The 26134-nt window shown below is 56.7% G+C and overlaps 10 protein-coding genes across 10 annotated transcripts; 7 read left to right on the forward strand and 3 right to left on the reverse strand.

Moving 5' to 3' along the window:
• The first annotated feature begins 2464 nt into the window (after positions 1 to 2464).
• On the forward strand, positions 2465 to 5434 carry PHYSODRAFT_545686 (hypothetical protein). The gene is made up of 2 exons (XM_009531653.1): positions 2465 to 4048; positions 4100 to 5434. The coding sequence occupies exons 1-2, from the start codon at positions 2477 to 2479 to the stop codon at positions 5327 to 5329; spliced, it is 2802 nt and encodes a 933-aa protein (XP_009529948.1). The 5' UTR covers positions 2465 to 2476; the 3' UTR covers positions 5330 to 5434.
• Positions 5435 to 5954: 520 nt separating this feature from the next.
• PHYSODRAFT_354873 (hypothetical protein) lies at positions 5955 to 6666 on the forward strand. Its single transcript, XM_009531654.1, has 3 exons — positions 5955 to 6230; positions 6305 to 6431; positions 6523 to 6666. The coding sequence occupies exons 1-3, from the start codon at positions 5979 to 5981 to the stop codon at positions 6618 to 6620; spliced, it is 477 nt and encodes a 158-aa protein (XP_009529949.1). The 5' UTR covers positions 5955 to 5978; the 3' UTR covers positions 6621 to 6666.
• An 887-nt stretch (positions 6667 to 7553) lies between these two features.
• On the forward strand, positions 7554 to 8334 carry PHYSODRAFT_302529 (hypothetical protein; the record flags this gene model as incomplete). Its single annotated transcript, XM_009531655.1, has 2 exons — positions 7554 to 8216; positions 8269 to 8334. The coding sequence occupies 2 exons, from the start codon at positions 7554 to 7556 to the stop codon at positions 8332 to 8334; spliced, it is 729 nt and encodes a 242-aa protein (XP_009529950.1).
• Positions 8335 to 10984: 2650 nt separating this feature from the next.
• On the forward strand, positions 10985 to 11938 carry PHYSODRAFT_413418 (hypothetical protein; the record flags this gene model as incomplete). The annotated part of the gene is made up of 1 exon (XM_009531656.1): positions 10985 to 11938. A coding segment is annotated over one exon (954 nt), but the record flags the coding sequence as incomplete, so codon positions are not given.
• Positions 11939 to 12466: 528 nt separating this feature from the next.
• Positions 12467 to 14017, forward strand: PHYSODRAFT_560711 (hypothetical protein; the record flags this gene model as incomplete). The annotated part of the gene is made up of 1 exon (XM_009531657.1): positions 12467 to 14017. One exon carries the CDS (start codon positions 12467 to 12469, stop codon positions 13751 to 13753), a length of 1287 nt encoding a protein of 428 aa, XP_009529952.1. The 3' UTR covers positions 13754 to 14017.
• A 292-nt stretch (positions 14018 to 14309) lies between these two features.
• PHYSODRAFT_334388 (hypothetical protein) lies at positions 14310 to 15677 on the reverse strand (the record flags this gene model as incomplete). Its single annotated transcript, XM_009531658.1, has 5 exons — positions 14310 to 14453; positions 14549 to 14636; positions 14662 to 14861; positions 15190 to 15261; positions 15330 to 15677. The coding sequence occupies 5 exons, from the start codon at positions 15675 to 15677 to the stop codon at positions 14310 to 14312; spliced, it is 852 nt and encodes a 283-aa protein (XP_009529953.1).
• Positions 15678 to 16635: 958 nt separating this feature from the next.
• PHYSODRAFT_506045 (hypothetical protein) lies at positions 16636 to 17652 on the forward strand (the record flags this gene model as incomplete). The annotated part of the gene is made up of 2 exons (XM_009531659.1): positions 16636 to 16977; positions 17131 to 17652. 2 exons carry the CDS (start codon positions 16636 to 16638, stop codon positions 17650 to 17652), a joined length of 864 nt encoding a protein of 287 aa, XP_009529954.1.
• Positions 17653 to 18042: 390 nt separating this feature from the next.
• Positions 18043 to 19589, reverse strand: PHYSODRAFT_560715 (hypothetical protein; the record flags this gene model as incomplete). The annotated part of the gene is made up of 3 exons (XM_009531660.1): positions 19367 to 19589; positions 19143 to 19274; positions 18043 to 19052 (listed from the first exon to the last, which is right to left on the reverse strand). Exons 1-3 carry the CDS (start codon positions 19569 to 19571, stop codon positions 18043 to 18045), a joined length of 1347 nt encoding a protein of 448 aa, XP_009529955.1. The 5' UTR covers positions 19572 to 19589.
• An 846-nt stretch (positions 19590 to 20435) lies between these two features.
• On the reverse strand, positions 20436 to 21092 carry PHYSODRAFT_505210 (hypothetical protein; the record flags this gene model as incomplete). Its single annotated transcript, XM_009531661.1, has 1 exon — positions 20436 to 21092. The coding sequence occupies one exon, from the start codon at positions 21090 to 21092 to the stop codon at positions 20436 to 20438; it is 657 nt and encodes a 218-aa protein (XP_009529956.1).
• A 2592-nt stretch (positions 21093 to 23684) lies between these two features.
• On the forward strand, positions 23685 to 24994 carry PHYSODRAFT_286458 (hypothetical protein). Its single transcript, XM_009531662.1, has 2 exons — positions 23685 to 24603; positions 24757 to 24994. The coding sequence occupies exons 1-2, from the start codon at positions 23691 to 23693 to the stop codon at positions 24828 to 24830; spliced, it is 987 nt and encodes a 328-aa protein (XP_009529957.1). The 5' UTR covers positions 23685 to 23690; the 3' UTR covers positions 24831 to 24994.
• Positions 24995 to 26134: the final 1140 nt, after the last annotated feature.

Consider the following 26134-nt stretch of genomic DNA (forward strand, 5'->3'; position numbering starts at 1 on the left):
ATCCCCTGCGCCTGCTTCGCGGCCGCAGCATCTGCATCTACTACTGTACAGCCAAGTGTACCAAGTTTGATTGCTTCTTTTCAAAGGCATTGCCAGATCTCTCCAACGAATTGGTACTTCAACTCTTGGGTTTGACAAACCCACCGTGGTGATTCTACCTTCTCCAGCTCGTTGGATTAGGACTCCACGGATTTAGTTTTAACTTTAGTTATTTTGTAGTTAGTAGAACGGTTATCAACAACTAGCTAATCAGCGTAATTTTAGTCCTTCCTGCCTTTGAAACGTGCTCTGATGCCCAGGCAGAATCCTATATTTCTTAGATTGCATGGTGTGCTCGGAAACTTACAGGCGGCGGAAAAAACAGAAAAAATATGTGCATTCGAACATGTAGCGCTTCCAGGCTAACTGCCCAACCGAGCTTGCAGGGTAACCCGATGAAGCCAGCAATTTGCTTCAAGTTTGATAAGTTAAGACTGAGGTCTAGCAGATCTCGATCGCGTGTAGGAGTTGGATACACCGGGTGTTTGTCCTTCGCGTTGACGATGTCCGCCCGGACTTCTTCTCTCACAGGAATCCGGGGCGTACAGAAAACGTAGGAGCATTCAAACTCTGTTTGATAAAACATGGCGCAGCCGCACACAGACTTTGTCCGGATCGCCTGAATATCTAACAACAACAAGAACTCCCATCTTCGATTCGTCCAAGTGTGTTATTACCATTTATCTAGTATTAAACTGAACGTGCCGCATTCATGTAGCATTAAGATGATCTGAACTAATATTGGTAGCAATGTACTTTGAAGTTGTTTTAACAAGAACAGGATAAAGTAGAAGATTATTCTACAGTAGTAAATGGGCTCGGTGGATCTCTGCGGGTCGCAATGTAGTTAAGGCAAGCTTAATCATCCAAAGTCTTCGTAGATAAAATGCCTAAGCGAGTGTCGATTTTTAATGGCCCCACACGAGCCATTCATATCTCGATTGATTTGAACTATACTTCTCCCGATTCATACACGGTCGTCATTCTTTTTGCTGTAGCTGTTAGCCTTTTCTCCGGAGAATACATAACACCAGGTGCAGCTCTTTTGAGTCTCCGCTGAATGAATTCGTTCGCCACCGTATAGGACGTCACCGCATTGCCGGCGGATAGATTTGGCTTTGGATAAAAATATGTTGAATGAAAAAAAATCAAGCTATACTTCCCATCTTGGATCGCATAACCTTAAAAACGTTAAGTAGTCTATGCGAAGTTTTAGTGGAATGTTTTATCTAATCCATCCAGACACATTCCAATGAGTATGGGGATTCACACAATATCAGCCTGCCGACAATTTAAGTCACGGCAAACTCAGGTGACCAAAAGATTTTCAATAAATCTCTATGCATGCAGAAGAAAATCTGTGTCTGAAAGAGGAGGGTATAAGTTATGACCCAGGACTGAACAGATTGAATCGATAGCTTTAACACTAATGAAATGAGTGAGTAGTATGTTGAGTGCTCTGGAGCCGCATGCAGTTTAATACGATGCGGTGATGTGGTAATGACACCAGTTGTGCTCAAGGTCAGCATCGAGGTTTGTAATTGTCACAGACGCCATTACTACGACGAACAACGTACATGTGCATAACGTTATCTGTGCAATAGCAAGAATTGCATTCTTTCGAACAATAAAATGTTTGTGCTGGAGCTCCACTCCTCTGGTGGCGCCTGGCATCAATCTAGAAGGAAAAGAAGCTCCGAGGCGAATACGCATCTATCAAAAGCTGTAAGTGTAATTCAGACCAGATTCTATTGAGTGCTGTATGATGTTGTGTGAATGTTGTTTGATGTCATCCGCACGGGGGTGAAGTGACGAATGTAGCGTGAATGTCGCTCGATGTCATCCAAAAACCTTCCCCAATCGACAGTTCTTCGAACAGCGAATTTAGGGAGGTGTCACTGTAGCACGACTAAATTTGTCTGCATTCCAAAAATAGTCCGGTGTCTTAAATTTGATCGGACCAGAGGCGAGATCCTAAAAAAGTCTTTAAAAAATGGTCTAAACTTTATATTTCAAAGATGTTCAAATTTGGAATTTCCAGATTAAACTGCGATGAAGACATTAAAAAATGCTTTCCGCAAAAACGCCACTCTGCACTCTGCCATCGGATGCACCTTGTCAGCCTCGTCTCTGACGGGAAATAAAAATCTCGTGGCGCTGGGCGCGTTCTTCCCAACACGGCAAACCATGATCGGGTCGATTACTCAGCAACGCATCGACTGGATGAAAAGGCCATCGTCTCACCACTCAATTGGCTGAAAAAGATCGCATACAAATCCCAAGTGCGCCGATCCGCACTGCTTGGTGGATATGTTTCACTTGCGAACTTCGCCTCTGCCCTCGCCCTCTCAGCTCCATGCTGCGCCGCGCCCTGTGGACGCGCGGGACTCGCTTGCTCCAGCACCAGACGCGCGGCCTGCACCGCTCGCCCGCCGCCATGGCGCGCATCCTGTGCAGCGACCCCATTGACCCCGTGTGCCCGGAGCTGATGCGCGCCGCGGGCCACGACGTCACGTGCGGCGCCGCGCCGCTGACGCACTCCGAGCTGGTGGCGCAGGTGGCCGACTACGACGTGCTCATCGTGCGCTCGGGATCGCGCGTGGACCGCGCCGTGCTGGACGCCGCGCAGCAGCTGCAGCTCATCGGACGCGCCGGCACGGGCGTGGACAACATCGACATGGTGAACGCCACCAAGCAGGGCGTGCTGGTCATGAACACGCCCTTCGGCAACACGCTCTCGGCCGCGGAGCTCACGCTGGGACTCATCTCGGCCGTGTCGCGGCTGGGCCAGGCCGCCGGCGGCGAGCCGGCCGTGCGCAACTCGCAGATCCACGGCAAGACGCTGGGCGTCGTGGGCCTCGGCCGCATCGGCCGCGAGGTGGCCACGCGCTGCAACGCCTTCGGCATGAACGTCATCGGCTACGACCCGATCCTGTCCAACGCCAGCGCCAAGGCGCACGACATCGAGCCCGTGTCGCTGGACGAGCTCTTCTCGCGCAGCGACTACATCTCGCTGCACGTGCCGCTCAACGCCAACACCAAGCACCTGGTCAACGCGCAGCGCCTGGCGCTCTGCAAGGACGGAGTCAAGCTCGTGAACGGCGCGCGCGCCGGGCTCATCGACCACGAGGCGCTGCTGGGCGCCATTGAGAGCGGCAAGGTGGCCGGCATGGCCTTCGACATCAACGCGCCGTCCCCGCCGTCCGACACCTGGAAGAAGCTCGTGAGCCACGACAACGTGATCGTAACGCCCCACATCGGCGCGCTCACCACGGACGCACAGCAGAAGGTGGCGCGCGACCTGGCCTACAAGGTGAGCGATGCGCTGGCGGGCAAGTCATTCAAGGGCGTGCTCAACGCGCCCAACATCGACTTCGGCAAGCGGGAAGAGTTCATGCCGCTGCTGTCGCTGGCCGAGAAGCTCGGCAGCATGCAGGCGCAGCTGCTGGACGACAGCCGCCTCAAGCGCGTGCTCGTCATCGCTGAGGGCCCCAAGGTCACGTCGTCTGAGTTGTCGGGCCAGCTGGTCAAGGGCGTGCTCAAGGGTCTGCTGTCACACATGCTGGAGGAGGAGGTGACGTTTACAAACGCCAAGCAGCTCGCGGACGTCATGGGTATCCAGACGGTGGAGCACAAGCACGATGAGGCCTCTGGCAGCAGCTTCTCGGACCAGCTCACCGTTATTTTCGAGAAGGAGAACGGTACGTCCAAGAAGATCACGGGTACCGTGTTCGGCAAGAACCAGCTGCGTCTCGTGTCCTTTGATGATCTCCCCATGGACGCCATCCCGAGCGGCTCCATGCTGCTGTTTAACAACACGGACCAGCCTGGTGTTCTCCACAAGGTGACGTCGGTGCTGGCGAATCACAAGATCAACATTGGCTGCTTCGGTCTCGCGCGTGAAGAGACTGGTGCCGCTGCCGTCAGCGTGCTGAATGTGGACGAGGCCATCCCGGACGAGGTGATGGATGAGCTGGAGGCCCTGGGAAACCTCACGAACCTGCGTCGCGTGAACTTGCTGGAGCTCAACACCGCCGTCTCGGGCGGAATCTGGGATAAGTTCCTCAAGCCCAACGCCAGTGCTCCTGAAGAGCACGCTGAGGCCGACGAGGCTGGAGTAGAGATCGTGCGCCACCCGAAGCCGCGCGTCAAGCCTGCGTCGCCAAACTTTGGCTCGGGCCCGTGCAAGAAGCGCCCCGGATATTCTCTGGCTCAGATCCCTGACATCGTGCTGGGCCGTAGCCACCGCTCGAAGCTGGGCAAGGGTCTGCTGGAGGAGGCGATCGTGCGTACCAAGAAGATCCTGAAGCTTCCTGAGGACTACCACCTCGGCATCGTGCCGGCTTCCGACACTGGCGCGTTCGAGATGGCCATGTGGTCGATGCTGGGCGAGCGCCCCGTGGACGTGTGCTACTGGGAGTCGTTCGGCAAGCAGTGGTTCAAGGACGTCACGACGGAGCTTAAACTTGAGAATGTGCGAGAGTTCGATGCGCCGTTCGGCCAGATCCCGGACTTCTCGCAGGTCAACTGCGACCACGACGTGCTATTCACTTGGAACGGTACTACTAGCGGCGTGCGCGTCCCGAACGCCGACTGGATCCCGGATGACCGCAAGGGTCTGATCTTCAATGACGCGACGTCGGCTGCGTTCGCCATGGAGATGCCGTGGAGCAAAATCGATGTGTGCACGTTTAGCTGGCAGAAGGTGCTCGGCGGTGAAGGTGGCCACGGTGTCCTGATCCTGAGCCCGCGTGCTGTGGAGCGCCTGGAGTCGTTCGTGCCGGAGAACCGTCCGATGCCCAAGATCTTCCGCCTGACCAACGCCACGACGGGCAAATTCCTCAAGGGCATCTTCGAGGGCAGCACCATCAACACGCCGTCCATGCTCTGCGTGGAGGACTACCTCGACGCCCTGCGCTGGACCGAGAGCGTGGGCGGCCAGGACGGCCTCATCGCCATCTCGCAACGCAACCTCAAGGTCGTGGAGGACTTCGCGGCCGAGAACTCGCGCTGGTTCAAGTTCCTCGCGGCGGACAAGGCCATCCGCTCCAACACGTCCGTGTGTCTGCTGATCGACGGCCTGAGCAAGGACGAGGTCAAGCAGATGCAGGCGCTGCTCGAGCGCGAGCAGGTGGCGTACGACATCGGCTCGTACCGGGACGCGCCCCCTGGCCTGCGGATCTGGTGCGGCGCCACGGTGGAGACCAAGGACCTGGAGGCGCTGCTGCCCTGGATCAAGTGGGCGTACCTCGAGGTCAAGAGCGCGCGCGACAGCACCAAGGCCGAGTAGACAGACGCTGAAGCATTGCCAGCCACACGCTGAGCCACAGCACAGGTTCCCCAGGCTTCGCTTGTATGTTGCCAATAAACTAAACCGTTGCAGATCCTGCACCACACAACTCAACTCAACTTGCCTTCAACTGGTACAGTAGCCATGTATCGGAACGCTAAAGAACAGTAGAGTAGAAACGCAGCGCGTGTCCATGCGGCCGAACAACCCAAGCATGCTCGGATCGACCAGTCCTCAATAGTATGTCGCGGCGTGAGAAGCAGCCAAGTCGAGCCGACGCTGAGCCTCGCACCACCCGGCAGAAGGTTCGGCGTGCAGCTGCAGGTAGGCAGGCAGCGGCAATACATGCAATAGTGTCGCGCTCGAGAGGACCTCAAGTCCTGTGCCTGTGCTGACCAGCGGTATCTTGACAGGCGACGGTGCACGCGGCGATGATGACCAGGGCCTCGGGAACCCGTCGGCGCGAGATGGGGAGAGCCCCCAGCCAGCAGCTGAAGACAGCGCCATGAACTACGACGCGCAGGTGCAGCCGCGCCGCATGAGCACACGCTCGGCCCAGGCGCGGGCCGCTGCTGGCCCTGGCACGACCACGCGCAGTAGGCTGCAGATTGATGCGCGGTCTGGGCCCGAACGCTTTAATGGCGAGCAGATGCCGCTGGGAAGTACACAAGCGCTACAGTACCAGCGACGATACCAGAGCGAGGCGAGCGGATTCCCCGCTCGGAGCGAACAGGAGTGGCAGGACGTTGATCCGCAGTCTCCGGCGTTCACGCGCGTATTGCAAGGCACCACGCCGCGTAACGTGGAGGAGGACAAGACGGACACGAGTCGAGATCCGTCCACAGACAACGGAGACTCGAGTGGGAATAACTCGCTTGAGCCGCAGCAATGGAGCGAGGCGGTACGTTACGGTCCGTACTTGGTAGTCACTGCTGAGCAGCGCTCATGTTTGGTTGTTCTCACTGCATGCAGCAGGAAGGGAACAACCGTCCGTCGTCTGCTGGAGATCTCGGCAGGGAGAACCAAGGCGACGTCCAGTGCCGCGTGAGCTGGTGTGAACACGTAGGCCAGCGCTACGGACTGTGCTGGGCCCACGGCGGCGGTACGTCCTGCTTGGTCGTTGTTTGCAGATTGCTTTGGACGGAGAAATGGTCTGACGTGCTCTGCGTTGTGCCCGCGACTGTCCTCCTCAGTCAAGAAGTGCTGCCACCGCAACTGCCCCAAGATCGCGCTTGCCACGGGCGAGTTCTGCTCCCTCCACGAGCGCGAGGTCAGCGCCAACTCGTTCTAAATCCCCACGCGTAAGGTAATCTCCGAGTCCTCGCGAAATGGACGCTTCTGCTCCTCCACCAGCAAGCACCCCCATATTGTTCTTCTTCCAGAGCTGCTGGAGGACACTTTCTCAAGTCGTGCTAGGTATAAATCACTGCAGATATGTAACTGTGAGTAAGCACTTGAAGCTGCGACACATTGCCACGACGTGATCAAAAGCGCAGCCACTTCAAGTGTCAAGTGGCCCACTTGACGTCTCCAAAGCGTCCATGAATCCGTTACTAAAATACCGTTTCCGCGGTACCCAAAATACTACAATTTTAGGCAACAAGTTTCTCGTTGCAGAATCCGCTTGTCAGACAAAAGATGAAATGCCGGTAAGGGCCTCACTCACGGACCATCTCACCAGGTACTGTACAGTATAAGTTCCATCTGCATTAGGACAAGGCACTGCGGGTTATGGAACGGTGACGGTTTGTGGCGAACGTGTGCCATGTTATCAAGTGCATGCTGAAGGCCTTACTTTCTCGTGGTGGGTTTTGAGCGATATACCGAGGCAGTAAACCGTGAAGCAGTTGCGATCAAGATGCTGCTTTCGAGAACGCGTGGTCTGATAATTTGTGATTGGTAATCTTACTTCGTGCATGTAGTTGGTGCCACCTCAGCTTGAACTTTGTGTGTTTGTGCTGGAATCGAGAGATAAGACCCAAAAGTTGCGACAAAATGCACTAAATACTATACCGCCCTCCCCACGTCCTGGTCGCTGATTTGAGTTGCGGAACGATTGCTCGATGCATCTGGCTATGTGTGGACTCTTATGAGGACGAGAGTGTAACCCGCCCTAACACAGTGCCAACACCGTCTCGGTCCATTTGCCAATAAGTGCGACAGCAGCAGTCAACGATTCCAGCCAACGCTTGAGGCGAAACTATTCAAGCCTTTTCAAGCCACCATGGTGAAGGCGGATCAGTCAGGGCTCCACCGCTTTTGGAGCATGTACGTGGACTCTTCGTGCTCTGGGGCGCCGACGGGTGTCTTCGTGCAACGGCTGAACGACTGTGTGAAGCAAGTCGCCGCCGACGGTGACAACTGCGCCGCCAAGTACGATGATAACCAGAACGTCGTTGGTTACGTGAACCAAAGCTGTCATGACGGCCGTCTTGGGGGCCTCGAGTCTGTCTTCGGTAGCACGCCGTTCATGTCGTACGACTACTACAACAACGACGACTGCACCGACTTCGAGAACTCGGCTTCGTACCGGGCCAACGACAAGTGCAACAGTTTGTACGACGGGGATTCGCCATTCCGAAGCGCGACGCTTACGTTCACGAGTGAAGGACTAGAGTGGAGACGCAACATGGGTAAAGTGGGCACTGCTCTCAACTGCCCAGGCTCGAGCGGCCCCGGGTTCTACCAGTTTGACGTTCCCGATGCAAATATCAACACCGACTTCTGCATGAACAAGTTCGACGGCATTTCAGGCGGATTCATATTTTACAATTCGTCCTCCACCATCACCACGACGTCGTCCTCGTCCTCGTCCTCCGGCTCAGATACCGGGAATTCGAGCTCGTCTGCGTCGCCAACAACCACCCCTCCAAGCTCAGACAATGCGGTCGCAAGCTCAGGATCTTCGTCATCACCCACGACTACGACTACTACATCAGGAGGCGGCACTGGTGCCGGTGCCATCGCTGGCATTGCTGTTGGCGGTGCTGCTGTTCTGGCGCTAATCGCGGTGCCATTCATCATGTTGAAGCGCAATAGGAAGAGCGAGAGTTCCGACTTAAACTCGCTGCGAGACCCGTTTATTGGAAGAGGAAGCGCCTGGACCGCGGGTCCCACACGTGATTCGGATCCTTCCTTGATGGGCCCTGGACTTTGGAACGACGATACCATTGTCGCTACCCGTGTTCCCCGTGACCAAGTGAAATTTGAAGCGGTTCTCTCTCGTGGTGGCTTTGGAGAAGTCTACCGAGGGACATACAACAACGAGCAAGTGGCCATCAAGATGTTGTTCCCCGAAATGCGCAAGGATCTGAAGAAGGTCAACGCTTTCCTCGCCGAGGCCAAGCTCATGGCGAGTTTGGTGCACCCCCACGTTGTTCGGTTTGTCGGCGTGGCGTGGGGCAACCTGGCCGACTTGTGCGTGCTCACAGAGCTGATGCAGGGCGGAGATCTGAGGACGCTACTGAAAGACTTTAATGCTAAGGGCCACCCCCAAGGCATGGACCAGGACAAACTCCGCATCGCATACCACATCGCTCAAGCATTGACGTACATGCACTCGCTCTCTCCTGTCGTCATCCACCGAGACTTGAAGTCCAAGAACGTGTTGTTGACCGAAGACTTGGAGGCGAAACTGACGGACTTTGGCGCGTCACGCGAGCGCCAAGAGCACACCATGACGGCGGGAGTCGGTACTATGCTGTGGATGGCGCCCGAGGTGATGATGGCCGAGCGCTACACCGAGAAGGCCGACGTGTTCTCGTTCGGCGTGCTGCTGTCCGAGTTGGACTTGCAGACGTTGCCGTACTCTCATGCGCGGATCGACTCGAGCGGCATGAAGGTGCCTGATGCGTTGATTTTGCAGAAGGTGGCGTCAGGTGCGTTGCAAGTGCAGTTTTCGTCGAAGTGCTTGGCTGCGGTGGTGGAGTTGGGCAAGGATTGCGTTGCGCTGGACCCGTCGACTCGTCCGTCGGCGCCGATGGTGGTGTTCCGACTGCAATCAATCACGAAGGAGTTGAGCATAACATTTTTGGCAAGTGACTTCGATGCAGAACTGACCCCACAGACGGCAAAGTTGTAGTTAATTCATTTTAAAAGTAGGACTTTTTTGTGGTTGTTATCACCAAGAAACCTTGATACCATACACACGTGGTAGCCATCGTGTGCTCAACTGTATCTTACAAACATTGGTGATCACCACCCCAGCTTCGCAATGATGTCGTCCCCGTAAAAAAATTAGACAACCTCGGATTACTTTAACCCTTTCGTAATGAGACATCTCAAAATTACCCCTAGCTTGCCTACTTAGTACATTTTCCTGGGTTTATAGGAACTTTTCCGTTACCAGCCCCATGAAACCAAGCAAAACTCTACCAGGTGTGCTGGTACAACATGGTGCGCTCAATCCATCTCTCGGTCAATTCAGACGTAGGCGAATCCGCCTCGGCGACTGTTGATCTGTTGGGGAAGGTCTGTCCGCCATAGAGATCTCCTCGTAGTCCCAGCTCCTCGACATCCGCCAACGAAGTTTTAGATGGTCACCCAAAAACAGCGAACAAGACCTATCCTACGGCAGAAGCACCTCAATATTCTATGCCACTGCCCTCCACGTACTGATCCGTAATAGTTGTCGTCCAACAGTCAAGTTATTGTTGCGCTGTTGCTAACAGAGCAACAGCGGTAATAACTTTAATCAATATATCTGACCTTGGGATCTGATGACACTGTCCCACTTGCGATCTGGAGGACGAGAATGCCCACGTCAACCAGTCTTAATCCCACATTCTCCAAACCACCGGACCTATCAAAGTCAAGGGCATCGCAAGCTTCCAACCTCTCCTACAACAACTTGTCCGAAACATGCCGGACACCTACCGCTTTTGGAGTATATACGAAGACTCGTCTTGTGAAGGAGCACCAACTGGCGTCTTCATGCAGAGGCGGAATGACTGTGCGGGCCAGGTCGCCTCCAGTGGCTCTCATTGCGCTGCAAAGTACGACAGCAGCAACGCCGTGATCGGCTACGTGGATGAAACTTGCCACGAAGGCCGTGCTGCCGGCCTCGACACTCTCTTCGGCAGTGTTCCCTACATGGCGGCCGACTACTACTTCGACACCAGTTGCACAGACTACGAAAATACGGCAGCGTACCGAGCCAGTGGCGAGTGCGAGACGCTGTATGACGGCTACTCCCCAGTCAGAAGCGCAACAATTTCTGTGACAGGGGAAGGCCTGCTCTGGAAGCGGAATATGGGCTCCATCGACACTTCCCTGAACTGTCCTGGCGTGGGTGCACCCGGCTACTACGAGTTCGACGTTCCTGCAGCCGATATCAACGCAAACTCCTGCATGAACAAGTGGGATGGCATTGACGGTGGCTTTATTTTCTACAATATGTCCACCGTACTGTCGTCTAGCGGCTCCGGCGCAGGAAATTCAAGCTCTGCTACGACGCCGACTACCGCAGACAACGCAATCGTCAGCTCCGGATCCGGATCGCCATCGACGACTACGACGTCTCCATCTAGGGGCGGTATCGGTGTCGGTGCCATCGCTGGCATTGCTGTTGGCGGTGCTGCTGTTCTGGCGCTCATCGCTGTGGCGTTTGTGGTGGTGAAGCGCAAGCTCAAGAGTGACAGTTCAGACACGAACTCGCTGCGCGACCCGTTTATTGGAAGAGGAAGCGCCTGGACTGGGGGCCCAACTGGTGACTCTGAGCCTTCGTCGATGGGTCCTGGACTTTGGAACGACGATACCATTGTCGCTACCCGTGTTCCCCGTGACCAAGTGAAATTCGAAGCGGTTCTCTCTCGTGGCGGCTTTGGAGAGGTCTACCGAGGGACATACAACAACGAGCAAGTGGCCATCAAGATGTTGTTCCCCGAAATGCGCAAGGATCTGAAGAAGGTCAACGCTTTCCTCGCCGAGGCCAAGCTCATGGCGAGTTTGGTGCACCCCCACGTTGTTCGGTTTGTCGGCGTGGCGTGGGGCAACCTGGCCGACTTGTGCGTGCTCACAGAGCTGATGCAGGGCGGAGATCTGAGGACGCTACTGAAAGACTTTAATGCTAAGGGCCACCCCCAAGGCATGGACCAGGACAAACTCCGCATCGCATACCACATCGCTCAAGCATTGACGTACATGCACTCGCTCTCTCCTGTCGTCATCCACCGAGACTTGAAGTCCAAGAACGTGTTGTTGACCGAAGACTTGAAGGCGAAACTGACGGACTTTGGCGCGTCACGCGAGCGCCAAGAGCACACCATGACGGCGGGAGTCGGTACTATGCTGTGGATGGCGCCCGAGGTGATGATGGCCGAGCGCTACACCGAGAAGGCCGACGTGTTCTCGTTCGGCGTGCTGCTGTCCGAGTTGGACTTGCAGACGTTGCCGTACTCTCATGCGCGGATCGACTCGAGCGGCATGAAGGTGCCTGATGCGTTGATTTTGCAGAAGGTGGCGTCAGGTGCGTTGCAAGTGCAGTTTTCGTCGAAGTGTTTGGCTGCGGTGGTGGAGTTGGGCAAGGATTGCGTCGCGCTGGACCCGTCGGCTCGTCCGTCGGCGCCGATGGTGGTGTTCCGACTGCAAACGATTATCAAGGGGTCTATAGTAGCCCAGACCGACACGGCTGAGGACACTGCTGATATTGATCGGTCGATGTCCAACATGTCTGAGGACACTGCCGACACTGACTACGTGATTTAGGAGCGGGGCGGCTTGCTTTCCGTGTCATTTAGCATTGTATGTGGCTTGATAAAAGTGAGTAAGGCCGTTAGTCAGCAGGTTGAAGTGATCTGTGCCAATATTATGGTACCAAACGCGTATCTTTGCATCGTACCTTGTCGCGCAGGTACAGTACCTGCTAGGATTTGAAAATACACTTCTATAATCTATATAGAATGTAAATCGATATAGCATCACTGTACAACGATGTATCTATCCCTTCTGTGGCAACGTACAAGTTGATCCCCCGCGGATGTCGACCTGACCCCAACCGTCGCAGCGGTTGCCCATCTTATCGATTTATTGGTGCTTGGTGCCGCGATTGCTGTCGGCGTCACTCCGATCATTCCCGCATTCGGCCTCGAGCGCGCAAGTTCCTCTCTAACCACTCCTCCTTCCCAACGCCCCGCCACAATGCTGCGTCTCTCGCGTATGAGCCTTTGCGCGGCCCGCCCGTCCAGCGCCGTGGCGCGCGCCATGAGCACGTCCAAGCTGAGCCTGGAGCAGCTGGCGCAGCGCCAGAGCCTCAAGGGCGCGCGCGTGCTGGTGCGCGCCGACCTGAACGTGCCGCTCAAGAAGAACCAGACGCCCGCCACCATCACGGACGACACGCGCATCCGCGCCGTGCTGCCCACGCTCAAGCTGCTGCAGGGCGCGGGCGCGCGCACCGTGCTGTGCTCGCACCTGGGCCGTCCCGGCGGTGAGGCCAAGGACGAGCTGCGCCTGACGCCCGTGGCCGCGCGCCTCGGCGAGTTGCTGGGCAGCCCCGTCAAGAAGCTGGACGACTGCATCGGCCCCCAGGTGGACGCGGGCATCGACGCGTTGCAGGACGGCGAGATCGTGCTGCTGGAAAACGTGCGCTTCTACAAGCAGGAGACAGAGAACGACCCCGAGTTCGCCAAGCAGCTGGCCCACAGCGCCGACATCTACGTCAACGACGCGTTCGGCACGGCCCACCGCGCGCACGCGTCCACGGAGGGCGTGACCAACTACGTCAAGACCAACGTGGCCGGCTTCCTCATTGAGAAGGAGCTCAAGTACCTGTCCGGCGCCGTGGACGCGCCCGTGCGCCCGCTCGGCGCCGTCATCGGCGGCGCCAAGGTGTCCACCAAGATCCCTGTGCTCAAGTCGCTGCTGCAGAAGTGCGACAAGATCATGATCGGTGGCGGCATGATCTTCACGTTCTACAAGGCGCAGGGCCTGGACGTGGGCAAGTCCATCATTGAGGAGGACAAGGTCGAGCTCGCCAAGGAGATCTTGGAGGAGGCCAAGCAGCGCGGCGTGCAGATCGTGCTCCCCACGGACGTCGTGGTTGCTGACAAGTTCGAGGCCGACGCGCAGTCGAAGGTTGTGCCGGCCAACGCCATCCCTGCGGACTGGCTGGGCCTGGACATTGGTCCCGACTCGCAGGCCACGTTCGCCAAGGAACTCAAGGAGTGCAAGACCGTTGTGTGGAACGGCCCCATGGGTGTGTTCGAGTTCCCTGAGTTCGCCAAGGGCACGTTCGGCGTGGCCAAGGCTCTTGCGGAGAGCACGGAGAGCGGTGTCACCACCATCGTGGGTGGCGGCGACTCGGTGGCCGCCGTCGAGCAGGCCGGCCTTGGCTCCAAGATGAGCCACATCTCCACGGGCGGCGGTGCCAGCCTGGAGCTGCTCGAGGGCAAGGTGCTCCCGGGTGTCGCCGCTCTAAATGACGCTTAGACTAGCCACGAGCTTGAGGCTGCTGGCAATAGACAGCTTTGGGCAATCAATCGGTAGTGCTCGCGATAGATGCAGCAGCTTCGAAGCGGAGACGACGACAAAGAGGGCAAGTAGGCCGCAACGCCTCCTGCGCTCTTGTTGTAAATCAATGTGAATATTGAATTGTAACTTCATCTCGTGCGTGGCAGGCGCTTGTCCAGGAGAGCGTCCATCACCGAAGTAACCTTTGGACATGCTGCAAACTGGGACAATGTGAAGATCTTCAACGACCGGCCAAATAAACTCGTCTCATTGATTGGGTGGCCACTTCAACTTGCGATTGTCAAAAGGCACGTCACCTGTGACCGTTATCAAAGCTGCGACCGTTTTCAAGCGTAACGAGCTAACAATGATTGACAAGTGGCGGGCCGATATCCAGCAACAACGGAATGTGCCCGTCGAGCACCCACAACGACCAGACCCAGATGTCCCCCGCTTCAAAAGCAGTCTTTCGCGCTGGTGCTCGCCCCACATTACTCACTGCGCATTCGTGGCAGTGGCCACTGGCCCGCGTAGGTCAGCCGACGCCCACGCCACCGTCAGTTTTGTTCGCGCAGTGTTTCTTCGGCGTGGGCCTGACCACTCTAGAGAGCATGGGGGCACGCTTGCGGTTCCTGGCTTCGTGCCTTTCACGCCGGCCATACGAGAGCTGCCGGTGGCGCTTGGATAAGGCGATGCAGGCACAGCGTTAGTAATTGAGCCTTGAGTAACCCCGAATGAGCCGGTGAGTCAATGGCGGCGGTGAGTAATGTTCACGCGGCGGCCTCCTGAGCAGCGCTCTTCGCGCGCGTTGGCGGCAAAGCACAGCGCGACGACGATCGTGTAATCTAGAACCACGGCCGGACTACAGTACACATGTACACATGCACCGAGGCGGTGGCGGCGTGGCCAGCGCGAGAGAACTGGCGGGTGTCGGCCCCAGGGTTGCTTCGTGCGATTGCGGAGCTTGCGTGCGCGAGAACACGCGAGCTCCAGGGGAAGTCACACGTCGCGGCCCCGGCACTGTCGACGAGCACCGGCTATTAGTCGAGGAGCCTTTCCCCATCTTGGTGCCGCTGGCCGGCGATGGCTGATCGGTTCAAGCACCGACCGAGAAGATCACAGTCAAGGCACAGTCGAGACGACGAAGCGCGGGGCATATGGACGTCGGTCGCTCAAGCTGGGGAAACGAGTGGGTCTAACGAGGACGCGTTGCCGGTAGCTCCGCCGCTGCTGCAGCAGCAGCCTCCGCTCCACAAACGAGCCACTGAATAAGAAGTCTAGGACAGTAACATCCACTTGCAGTGCAACGATGGAGGATCATAAAGACGAGCACCTTGACGCGTTAGTAGCGCCCCATGTGTTATGATCGAGGTCTCCGCCAAACCGGATCGGAGCCGCGCCGGCGGATCCATCACCAGCTTCCAGAAGGCTCCTGTCGATAGCAGCGGCCGATGATCTAATGCTGCCTCGTTGGTCACCGACACCGCCTTGAGACGGCATACATGTACATACTGTATCATCATCCTTTCAGACGGAGCAGGCCGGATGGTCCGACCTTGCCGGCTTCAACAATCGTGCAGTAAACAGGCACTTTCGGGCCGAGATAAGCCGGTAGGTCGGTCCCGGCGCGGTGGACGACTGCTCTCTGCGGCACGACGTCTCGATTTGCTCCGCGCTTTGGATTCCGGCCCGGAGCACGCACCCAGCGGATATCTGTGCGTGTATGGTACCACCCGCACCGGTGCCGGCCGACTGCAAACCGCAGGCAGAAAGCCAGCAACGAGAAGCAGCCAGGCATGACTGCACGAATCGGACAGAGCCGCGGGGGCGGAAGATGAAATGCTGCAGCGCCGGTCGCAGTGGCAACCAACTTGTGGCTCAACGCGGCAGTCGAGCGGATCATGGGCTCGTTTGCGGACACGCACAGGGCCGTTGGGCTCAGCAATCGATGTGGTCAACAGGGCGCGGACGATTACAGCGCTGCAAGCGCTGCAGCTCTCGCCAGTTGCGCATACCTGTGCTGTGCATGTACTTGCCGGCGTTTGCCATGGAGTCTTCGCCGTCGCGTTCGCGGCAGGCCAGTTGCATGTGCCATGGAGTCGCTATCGCGTTCGCGACGGGCCTGTCCTGGGGGGCACCGGGGCGGTCCGTCGCTGTGTCTTCGAACGAGGGCGGCACTCGTCACAGCAACTGTGATGCCTTGCGTCCAGCCAGCCAGCGTTCGTGCGCTGCGCTGCGTCGACCAGATCCAGCCACCATTGCGGCGCAATGGGAAGGCCCGTCAGGCCGGCGATCGATCGGCCGGTCGCCGGCCGCGTCAAGTCGTGTCCAGGATTCAGCGGCCAGCTGACGCGCCGAGTTCCTCGCGTCTTGGCGCGAACTCTGGACTCGAAGTAGCAAACAACTGAGCCGGTAGATATCGGATCGAACTCACGCTACGCTAGACGCTCTCTTCCCGAAACAGCCGCCGACCGGCCAGCGCGCTTGACGGCGGCGCGGATCGGCAAATTCTTAGCACGCCGACGACACCTTCGGCCACCAGCCGAAGCAGCAGAACCCGCTCAAAAAGGGCGGCGCGCGCCGCGACGGCTTTCTCTGCACCGGTGCACAAAAGGCCGCCCCCATGGCCGGGCCAGGCCCAAAGGGGGGACCATCCAGCCGCGGTCGTGTTCATTTGAGATTTCTCACACCCCATCTACTCGTCCCGCGTAACACCGGAGCGAGAGATACCACCGCTCCAGTAGCTCTTCCGGCATCGGAATCCTACTACCCTCGCACCCCCCACGACCCAGCGTCGTACGTTCCTCCCAAGCCCCGCTCTCGCAGCAGCTTCCCACCCCCAACTCGTCGCTCGTCGCTTGATGAACGCGAGTACATTCCCTTCATTTATTACCGAACCCCACCACCACCTCCACCAGCAGCAGCAGCGCGCCGCCGCCCCGGGCTCGCCGTCCGCTTCGTACTGCCCTCTGCTCCCTCAGATCCAGCACCTGCACTCGCCGCTAACCAAGACGCTGGCACGCCCCGGCGGGGAGCCCGCCAAGCTGCAGCTGCCCATGGCGCACGCTAACGCTATGGCGGGCGGCCGCTTCGACTGCTCCACGTCGAGCGACGACGATGAGAACATGGACCGCAGCAACACCGCGCACCTCGGTTCCGTGGCCTCACCGCTCCGCAGCTCGGACGGCGGGGACGGCGAAGCGGTCAGCGGCATCGCCGCCATGAGCCTCAGCTACATCATCAACGGCGACGTGGAGACGCCCGCGCAGGTGGACGACGACGACAGCAGCAGCACCGGCGGCAGCTCGCGCGGCGGCTTCGACCTCTCGTCCATGCTCAACACGGTGTGCGCCAAGCCCGACTGCTACCGCACCATCCGCGGCCCGGAAGGCACGTTCTGCAAGTACCACAAGCAGAGCCGCTTCTGTCGCGCCGAGGGCTGCGCCAAGAGTGCCAAGACCGGAGGCTTCTGCATCTCGCACGGCGGCGGCAAGCGCTGCGCGCACCCGGACTGCACCAAGTCGGCCAAGCAGGGCGGTCTCTGCATCTCTCACGGCGGCGGCAAGCGATGCAGCGAGGCCGGCTGCACCAAGTCGGCACTTGTCGGCGGCTTCTGCTCGGCCCACGGTGGCGGCCGCAAGTGCAAGATGCCCGAGTGCACCAAGACGGCGCTCCTGGGAGGACTGTGCATCGCGCACGGCGGGGGCAAGCGCTGTCAGGTGGAAGGCTGCTCCAAGAGCGCGGTGGGCGGCACGCTGTGCGTCTCGCACGGCGGCGGCAAGCGCTGCCAGGCCGAGGGCTGCAACAAGGGGGCGGTGCGCAACGGCGTGTGCATTCGCCACGGCGCCAAGCGCGACCACCCGTCGGTGTCCCCATAAGCACAACCTAAAGGCCCCCGTGGGCCAAGGAGGCCGGTCGGTCGAGCCTCCAGCAGGATGACGGAATCGTAACGTGGTTGCCATCGGAAGTGGCCGCAATACATTTTGTTCACTCCAATCCTATCTTTTACCTACACCATTCCAACTACAGCGCCAATCTCGCACCGCATTGTGTTGCGAGGTGCTCAACTAGCCGGGCCCGTCACGTTTTAGGCCGGTGGAAGCCTTATACGTGACACTCGGCTATAAATCCTTGAAAAATAAATCAACAAAATGAGGAGCGCGAGTTGCTACCTTAGAGCGCGAACCTCGACCTCTTGTACAACAGTTCACTCTTGCGGCTACCAAATACTAGTATGCATGGATATCGGATGACTCAGACACTCAGCCTCAACCAAACCGCTTGATGCGGACCTGGATCTCTTGCCGACACAGAGGGCAATGCGAGAGGAACTCGCCGCACTTTTGGCATGTTTCGTGCCCGCACTGGAACACCGTGTCCTTCCTGCGATCCTCGCAGATGGGGCACAACAGCGTCTCCTGCAGTTGAGCGAGCTCCAACTCAGCTCGCGACGTGCGATGCTGCAGCGTCGGGCGAGCCGATCCGCTCCGCGCATCGTCTGCAGAACCGATGAGCGGAGCTGATGGTGATGTCGCTTGGCCGTATTGCGTTGTTGTTGTTGCAGTGGCTGCAGACACGACGCGCGCGGGTGTATGTTGAAGATTGGGCTGGATGACGCCGAAGTTGTGGTTTTGGTGAACGTTCTCAACTGGTTGCGGCGGAGGAAAAACGTCAACGCGCGGCAAGTCCGTACGGACGCGATACGGCCCGCCTTCGAGGTAATTCATTGCCTTGATCGTCCGATACTGGTCAGGTATCTCCATCAGGGCCTGCAACGCGAACTGCGTCTCCTTCATCTGTGGGTCGCTGAATTGTGAAGTGATCTTGTGGTACTCCACGAACTGGAAGTTGTCAAATTTCCTGTGGACGAGGTAGTCGTCGAAGTATATCATCGACTCCCACGGGCCGTCGCCCACGCCCACCATAACGATACTCAGAGGGAAGTTGCTGGCGTAGGTGATGGCGTCGATCGTCTCCTTCTCGTTCGTGCTGACAGCATGGGGAGGAATATCCACCGAGCGAGTCACCTGTCCATCTGCAATAATGACGAGGATATGGTAGTCCCCCGTGCGATTGACAATGTTCACCGCCTCGTTGATGATCGGCGCGAAGCTCGTGGGCCCCGCCATGACCACGTTGCGCACCACCTCTCGGTAGCGCGACCGGATGCTCTCCAGGGGGAAGCCAGCTTGACCTTCACGCTCGCCGAAGGTAAACACCGCGCGGTCGCACGTCAACTCGTCTCCGAAGCCGTACACGGGGATGATGTTGTCCTCGTCTGCACAGGCACAAGCAAGCAGCCCCGCAACGTCGTCGGGCGTCAGTGAAGCAGTCACATCGCGTCCACAAACTGTCTAGCAAGACGCACCGAAGTCGCGCAGCGTCCGGCCGATCGTCTCGATCACGTCTTCGTACGGGTTTCGAGCGCTCGGGTCGTCGATCTCGTGCAGACTGCGGCCGCCGAACGTGCGCTTGCCGCTCCACTCGTTGGACTTGGTGCCTGCCAACATAATTCACTTCGTAAGTAACAAACACTACAAAACAATACGGTAATATTCCAGCTGCAGTACAGTACAGCTACATATCACGCACAGTCGATGCCGATGATGAGGTTGCAGCTCTCGAGGCCGCTGCGCCTCAGCGCCTGCGTCACTTGCGGCAGCGACGTGAACTGGTCGGGGATCATCTGCGTGAGCGCGTCCGAGCGACCGGCAATAGGGCGCGGGCCCGTCTGGGTCACCGACTCGCGCCGCGCCTGCGACTGCCGCCGCTGCTGCTTGCTCGGCCCGTTGCCCATGGCGATAGCGGAGCTTTTGCTGCTGGCCTGGGGAATCTGGAAATGGGTTGAAGAAGTTCTTCAGAAAAATGGAGCCACCAATTTCTCTTGGTTTCAGTAGGTCGATTGTGGGTACATTGTACCGACGGAGTGGTACAGTGCGCGCTGTGGATTTCTCGGTGGTCGAACCACTTCAACTTGGGTATCCTCGCAACAGCGATGTGCTGTGGGAAGTTCCCCGCTGGGAAGATACTAAGCTTGTGCATCAATCCTGCTCGCCGTGCTCGCAGTCGTTGCGAGGTTTCACTTCGAAATGGTCTCGACTTCTCCAGCTCTCCAGGCGTTTTGTCTTACACAAAGCTTGCTGCCTCCTCGGGGATGGAAAAGGAAGTGGGGGTTTCTTCTTGGCAGCATATAACTTTTATGAGTAGCAAGCAGATATCTGGAAACTGTTTGCCGTACCGGCAACCTTGAGAGTGGCAAGAGCATGCTACACTTGCAGGGATGGCAAGGTACTTGAGACGAGACTAATGCGATGAGTCTACACATCTTTGTAAGGCTGTTAGCGCTAACCAAGGATGGAGACTGCTCAGCCAGCTTTGCATTAACCTTGTAAGGCTCCATCGACCCGCTACCAACTGAGTCCATCGGTGAACATGCAGCACACCTTCAGGTTTGATGCCGCCATGCGACGAATACGAAAGCTTTCAACTTCATCAACGCATCCGCAAATGTAGCAAGCGACAATCTCGAATTGAAATATTCCGCGCTCAAAACATCTACTGTCCGTGGTCCTTGCTGCCCAGGTGCCGATCTAAATATGTGTACATGCAGTTGTCTACCCCAGCGCAAAGAATCATTGACATGACTTACAGACTCACAGACTTACAGCAAGTTGGCTGGGTCCCGCGCGTGCGCCAACTGCTGCTGCGCTGCTGCATCTGACTTGTGCTCGTGCTGGCGGTAGACCTGCTCCTCCGCCGCTTGCTGCTCCCTCAGCAGCTTCTTCTTCCGGTGGCGCTCCTTGCGCTCTTTCCGCTCGTCGAAGACCTCGATGCCCACGAGTCCGAGCTCGCAGAGGCCGATGACGATAGCGCTGCGCAGCTTGGGGCCTGAGTAGAGCGTCATCTTGAGCACGGACTTGAGCACGACGGCGTAGAAGACGGCCACGACCAGCGAGGCCAGCATGAGGTTGTACTTGTAGTTGCGCGCCTTGCGCAGGCGCTTGATCTTCCAGCAGAAGAGGAACTTGGCGAAGTAGACGAGGAACCACGCGAAGGCGAAGGGCGTCGGGTAGAACACGTAGATCCACTGCAGCAGGCGCTCGTTCTCGTCCAGCTGGCCCTGCGTGTACTTGCTGGCCACGAAGCTCGCGGCGTACGACGTGCCGGCGCCCACGTCGAAGAAGGCCACGACCACGGCGAAGATGGCGAAGAACGTGAGCGACGCGTAGAGCCACCGGTAGAACCGCTTCTGGTGCACGAACCCCCAGTAGCCGTCCGACACCGTCAGCATGTTGCGGATGCGCCGCCGCTTCCCCATCGTTGCCGTCACTGCCTCCCTGCAGCTAACGTGTAGGGTCGAACACCAATGCTAAACTGTCTCGTCCTGTACTAGTAGTCAGCACGCGGGACGCTTTCGTACTTAATGGAGGCTCCGCGAAGGCTAAAAAAACAAAAACTGTCCAGGATAGGTAAATTCGCAGTTCGTCGATTGGGGAAGGTTTTTGGATGACATCGAACGACATTCGCGCTACATTCGTCACTTCACCCCCGTGCCGATGACATCAAACAACATTCACACAACATCATACAGCAATCGGTCTGAATGACACTTACAGGTTTTGATGGATGCCTATTTTTTTTTTCCTTCTACTGTAGATTGATGCCATCAGAGGAAGTGGGGCTCCATCTACTACTACGACGAACAACGTATTGTGTATTAGCGGACTACTACGGTGAACAATGTATTGTGTACTAGCAAGCATTGTATTCTTTCGAAATTCGATCAATATGAGGCATCGGTGCTAATAATGCTAACCTTGGACACAACTGGTGTCGCCACATCACTGCATCGTATTATACTACTGTACATGCAGCTTCAAAGCTCTCAACATAGTACTTACTCATTCCACTAGCGGTAAAATTATCGATTCGATCTGTTATGAGTCATAACTTATACCCTCCTCTTTCAGACACAGATTTTCTTCTGCATGCATAGTTTCTCAGAGAGAGATATTGAAAATCGTGTGGTCAGCTGAGTTTGCCGTGACATAAACTGTCGGCGGCTGATATTGTATGAATCCCCACACTCACTGGAATTAATCCGGATGGATTAGATAAAACATTCCACTAAAACATTGCAAAAAACTACTTAAAGTCCTAGGTTGTGCGATACAAGATTAGGAAGTATAGCTCGATTTTTTTTCGTTCAACAATTTTTTTAATCCGAACCCAACTCTATCCGCCGTCAATGCGGTGACGTCCTATACGGTGACGAACGAATTCATTCAGCGGAGACTCCAAAAGAGCTGCACCTGGTGGTACGTCTTCTCCGGGAAAAAAGGCTAAAGGCTAGCTGCACTAGCTTAGGCATTTATCTATGAAGACTAGGATGATTTAAGCTTGTCTTGTGTGAGACTACAATACGACCCACAGAGATCCACCGAACTGGTGGTGTAGAATGATCTACTACTTGATCCTGTTCTTGTCAAAAACAAGTTCAAAATACATTGTTACCGATATTAGTTCAGATCATCCTAATGCTACATGCATACAGTACCTTCAGATTAATACTTGATAAAGGGCAATATCACACTTGGACGAATCGAAGCTGACAGTTTTTTGTTGTTGTTAGATCTTCAGGCGACCTGGACAAAATATGTGTGCGGCTGCACCATGTTTTATCAAACAGAGTTTGAATGCTCCTACGTTGTCGCTGTACGCCGCGCATCCTGTGCGAGAGGAAGCACCGGGCGGACATCGTCAAAGCGAAGGACGAACACCCGGTGTATCCTACTCCTACACGCGATCGAAATCTGCTAGACCTCAGTTTTAACTCATCAAACTTGGAACAAATTGCTGGCTTCATCGGGTTATCCTGCAAGTTTGGTTGAGCGGTTATCCTGGCAGCGCTAATTATTCGAATGCACTTTTTTTTCTTGTTTTATCGTCACCTGTAAGTTTCCGAGCACAACACTGCAATCTAAACAATAAAGGATTCTGCCTGGGCATCAGCGCACATTTCAGTAGCAGGAAGGAAGGAAATTACGTTGATTACCTCGCCGTTGATAACCGTTCTACTAACTACAAAGAACTAAAGTTAAAACTGAATCCGTGGAGCCCTCATTCGACGAGCAGGAGGAGGTAGAATCATCACGGTGGGTTTGTCAAACCCAATCGTTGAAGTACCAATTCGCTGGAGTGACGATACATGTATATGAACTGGCAATGCCTTTGAAAATAAGCGATCAAACTTTGTACACTTAGTTGTACCGTGGTAGATTAGGCAGATGCTGCGGTTGCGAAGCAGGCGCAGGGGATGCCCGAGCACATCGTTTCCCTGTAAGGGTATCCGTACAAGCTAGCTTCGAACTGCGAAACCACCCGGGTCCCCAATTGACAGTTTTTTCTTGTTTTTTCAGCAAGCTGCTGGACTTTCACTAACTTTTTACCTCAAACCAGCGCGGGCACCATGCCATGGTCACTAATACGCACAACCTGCTAAACATGAGTTCATTGCGCATTAAGGATGATCGTGCAGTATAGGATTGCTAATTGAGTGAGCGGCTGAATTACGACCGACAGAGAGCACAATGATGATCGTTTGATCCTGGGGAGTAGGAAGGCATAGATCAAACTGATCAACATTTGGCCAAGATGCAGTTGCACTTCGTCGAAATTGCAAAACTCTTCTCACTTTGCTCGATAGCCTCCATCTTTCATCGACTATTCATCACCAGTTTGCACGAGCGACATTAATCCTGTGATATCAGCACCTCGTATCTCAGTACTGTACACTGTACTGAAATTCATTCACGAAGTGGTCCACATACATCGTGTGACGTCACACAGCCGGCGTATCCACATCAACGACCTCCCCATCCTGTGGCCACTATTCAATCCATCGCTTCGCCCCAAGATGGCTGACCGCGTGCTCGAATTGCTGGCGCCCTTGCAGGCGGCGCTGTCCGCGTCGCCCCTGGCCGTGAAGGTCTCTGCGGCCGTGGGCTGCCTGGTGCTGTCTCGCCTGGCGCTGCAGCTGCTGGGCTCGCTCTACACGTTCTTCCTGCGCCCGGCCAAGAGCCTCAAGAGCTTCGGCCAGTGGGGCGTGGTCACGGGCGCCACGGACGGCATCGGCAAGGCGCTGGCCATGGAGCTGGCGCGTAAGGGCATGAACGTCGTGCTCATGAGCCGCACGCAGAGCCGCCTGGAGGAGGCCCGCAGCGAGATCCTGGCCAAGTACCCCAAGGTGCAGGTGGAGATCCTGGCCGTGGACTTCAACCGCGTAGACGAGCCCAGCGTGCGCCAGGCGCTGCAGCAGAAGCTGGACCAGGTCAAGGACGTCGGCGTGCTGTTCAACAACGTGGGCGTGTCGTACGACTTCCCCGAGTTCTTCGACCAGCTCCCGGAGGACCGCGTGGACAGCCTCATCAAGCTCAACGTGACCGCGGCCACCGTCATGACCAAGCTGGTGCTGCCCGGCATGGCGCTGCGCAAGCGCGGCGCGATCGTCAACGTGAGCTCCGGCTCGGGCCGCATGGTCGTGCCGCTGCTCAGCGAGTACAGCGCCACCAAGAAGTACATTGAGCAGTTCACGATCTGCCTCGCCGCCGAGTACAGCGCCAAGAACGTGCACGTGCAGTGCCACGTGCCCATGTTCGTGTCGACCAAGCTGGCCAAGATCCGCCACGCGAGCTTCATGGTGCCCTCGCCCGCCACGTACGCGCGCGCGTCGGTGGCCCACCTGGGCTACGACACGCTGCTGTCGCCCTACTGGCCGCACGCGCTGCAGATCTGGCTGTACGAGAGCGCCCCCACCTGGCTGCTCAGCAAGGTGCGTAGCGTGCTAGAGAGATGGATAACCGACGCCGGCCTGCGTCGCCAGCAACCGCACGCGACGCAGGTCGCCGGCGGCACCGTCCCAGACGGACTAAGCGACGACTGACGAACTTTTTGTTATGCGATTATGCTGTTTTGTTGCTCGCAGGGCGCCATGATGACCCACCTGTCGCTGCGCAAGCGCGCGCTCAAGAAGCTCGAGGCCAAGAAGAACCAGTGAGCGGGTCGCAACCGAGGCTTGATAAGCGCGCAAGCGGGCCGAGAGCGGCTTCATCGATCTTTGCGTGTCGACAATGCAGGCAGTAGCGTAGCACTCGTGCAGCACCAGCCACGTAGCAAAGGAAACCGCCGGCATTTGTCAATGCAAGATAACTGAGCTTGGCCATCGCCCTCGCGCCATCGTATGTGTCGAGTGCCCTCCAGAGTCACCATTTGTATGCGTCTTTGGTGATGAGCAGCGGGAGGCCCCACGCGGCGTGGGCCACGCCCTCGATGAGGGAATACACAATACAGACCCGCCCGCCGTAATTCCGTCGCCTCGTTCGCACCGAGAGTCGATGTCCATGACCAGCATGCCGCGTGGTGTTGGGTAAGGCGATGCAAGGCAGATTGCCAGCCTCCACCCATTCCAGTGGCAATGGGTGGAGCACTGTCGCCAGGAGCGACCCACGCGGGACCGCGATCGTCACCAACTTTGAAACGGCGGAGTATCCGGCTCATCTTCGCTAGTCTCGTAAATAAGCAGCGGTGCCGGTGCGCCTTACACAGTCTTGGCGAAATGCTCGTCTTGGATCGCCTTCAAGCAAGGCGCGCTGCACGGGCGCCGAGTCTCTGTCGACGCCAGCAAGCGAACCCCAGAAGAGCCGGCCCATCGGAGCGGCGGCTCAAGTGCGCGCCAAGAGACTCTATGAGAGAGGCTCATTTCTGCATAAAATTCATCATCGATTGAGCCGGCTCAGCGGCGTCGAGGAGTTGCAGAGCGAAATACAGAGCGCGATACGGCGTGAAAATGTAGGCAAATATTTTGCAGGCAATTTGCCGAGCTCGGCAGCAGGAAAACAAGAAGTAGGAAAAGTTTTTTTCTCTGAGAAAACCTTGGAGAAATCCCGCCGCCAAGGATCTTGGTTGCTGCGATAATACAGAACCCAGCACTGCTGTTACCGTGATACCTGTCAGCTGACCTTGGTATTCTCGCTAGTGGATTTCGCGTGCCGTTAGCAGCGCTTTGGGCCAGCTGCGAGTAATTTTGCCGCCGGACAAGATAGGACTGAGAGCCGATCACCAGACGCGTGCTTTCGTGGCGAGTAAGCGGCGCCAGGTGCTGCCGCACTTGAGGCCATCTTGCTGCTGACGGTGTTCGCGGGTGTTGGCCTGCAGCGCTATTATGCATTCCGACGTCCATTTTCCAAAACCCGACGTCAGCACGCCACTTTCAAATCTTACCTCCGAAACTGTATACGAACCTCAGGCCCGATCTTTCGATCTGAACCCAGAGTGTGGATAAACCGCGACATATGGAGCTGA

The sequence above is a fragment of the Phytophthora sojae genome (assembly GCF_000149755.1).
Source record: "Phytophthora sojae unplaced genomic scaffold PHYSOscaffold_5, whole genome shotgun sequence".
Classification (NCBI taxonomy): Eukaryota; Oomycota; class Peronosporomycetes; order Peronosporales; family Peronosporaceae; genus Phytophthora; species Phytophthora sojae.

What these genes read in the sequence shown, in the direction of transcription:
- PHYSODRAFT_545686 (XM_009531653.1), top strand. Translation starts at nt 2,477, where the DNA reads ATGGCGCGCATCCTGTGCAGCGACCCCATTGACCCCGTGTGCCCGGAG. An exon ending in ACCTCACGAACCTGCGTCGC is followed by an intron (nt 4,049 to 4,099) that starts GTGAACTTGCTG and finishes ATCTGGGATAAG; the next exon opens with TTCCTCAAGCCCAACGCCAG.
- PHYSODRAFT_354873 (XM_009531654.1), top strand. Translation starts at nt 5,979, where the DNA reads ATGCCGCTGGGAAGTACACAAGCGCTACAGTACCAGCGACGATACCAG. An exon ending in CGCAGCAATGGAGCGAGGCG is followed by an intron (nt 6,231 to 6,304) that starts GTACGTTACGGT and finishes TGCATGCAGCAG; the next exon opens with GAAGGGAACAACCGTCCGTC. An exon ending in GTGCTGGGCCCACGGCGGCG is followed by an intron (nt 6,432 to 6,522) that starts GTACGTCCTGCT and finishes TGTCCTCCTCAG; the next exon opens with TCAAGAAGTGCTGCCACCGC.
- PHYSODRAFT_286458 (XM_009531662.1), top strand. Translation starts at nt 23,691, where the DNA reads ATGGCTGACCGCGTGCTCGAATTGCTGGCGCCCTTGCAGGCGGCGCTG. An exon ending in CCCCACCTGGCTGCTCAGCA is followed by an intron (nt 24,604 to 24,756) that starts AGGTGCGTAGCG and finishes TTTGTTGCTCGC; the next exon opens with AGGGCGCCATGATGACCCAC.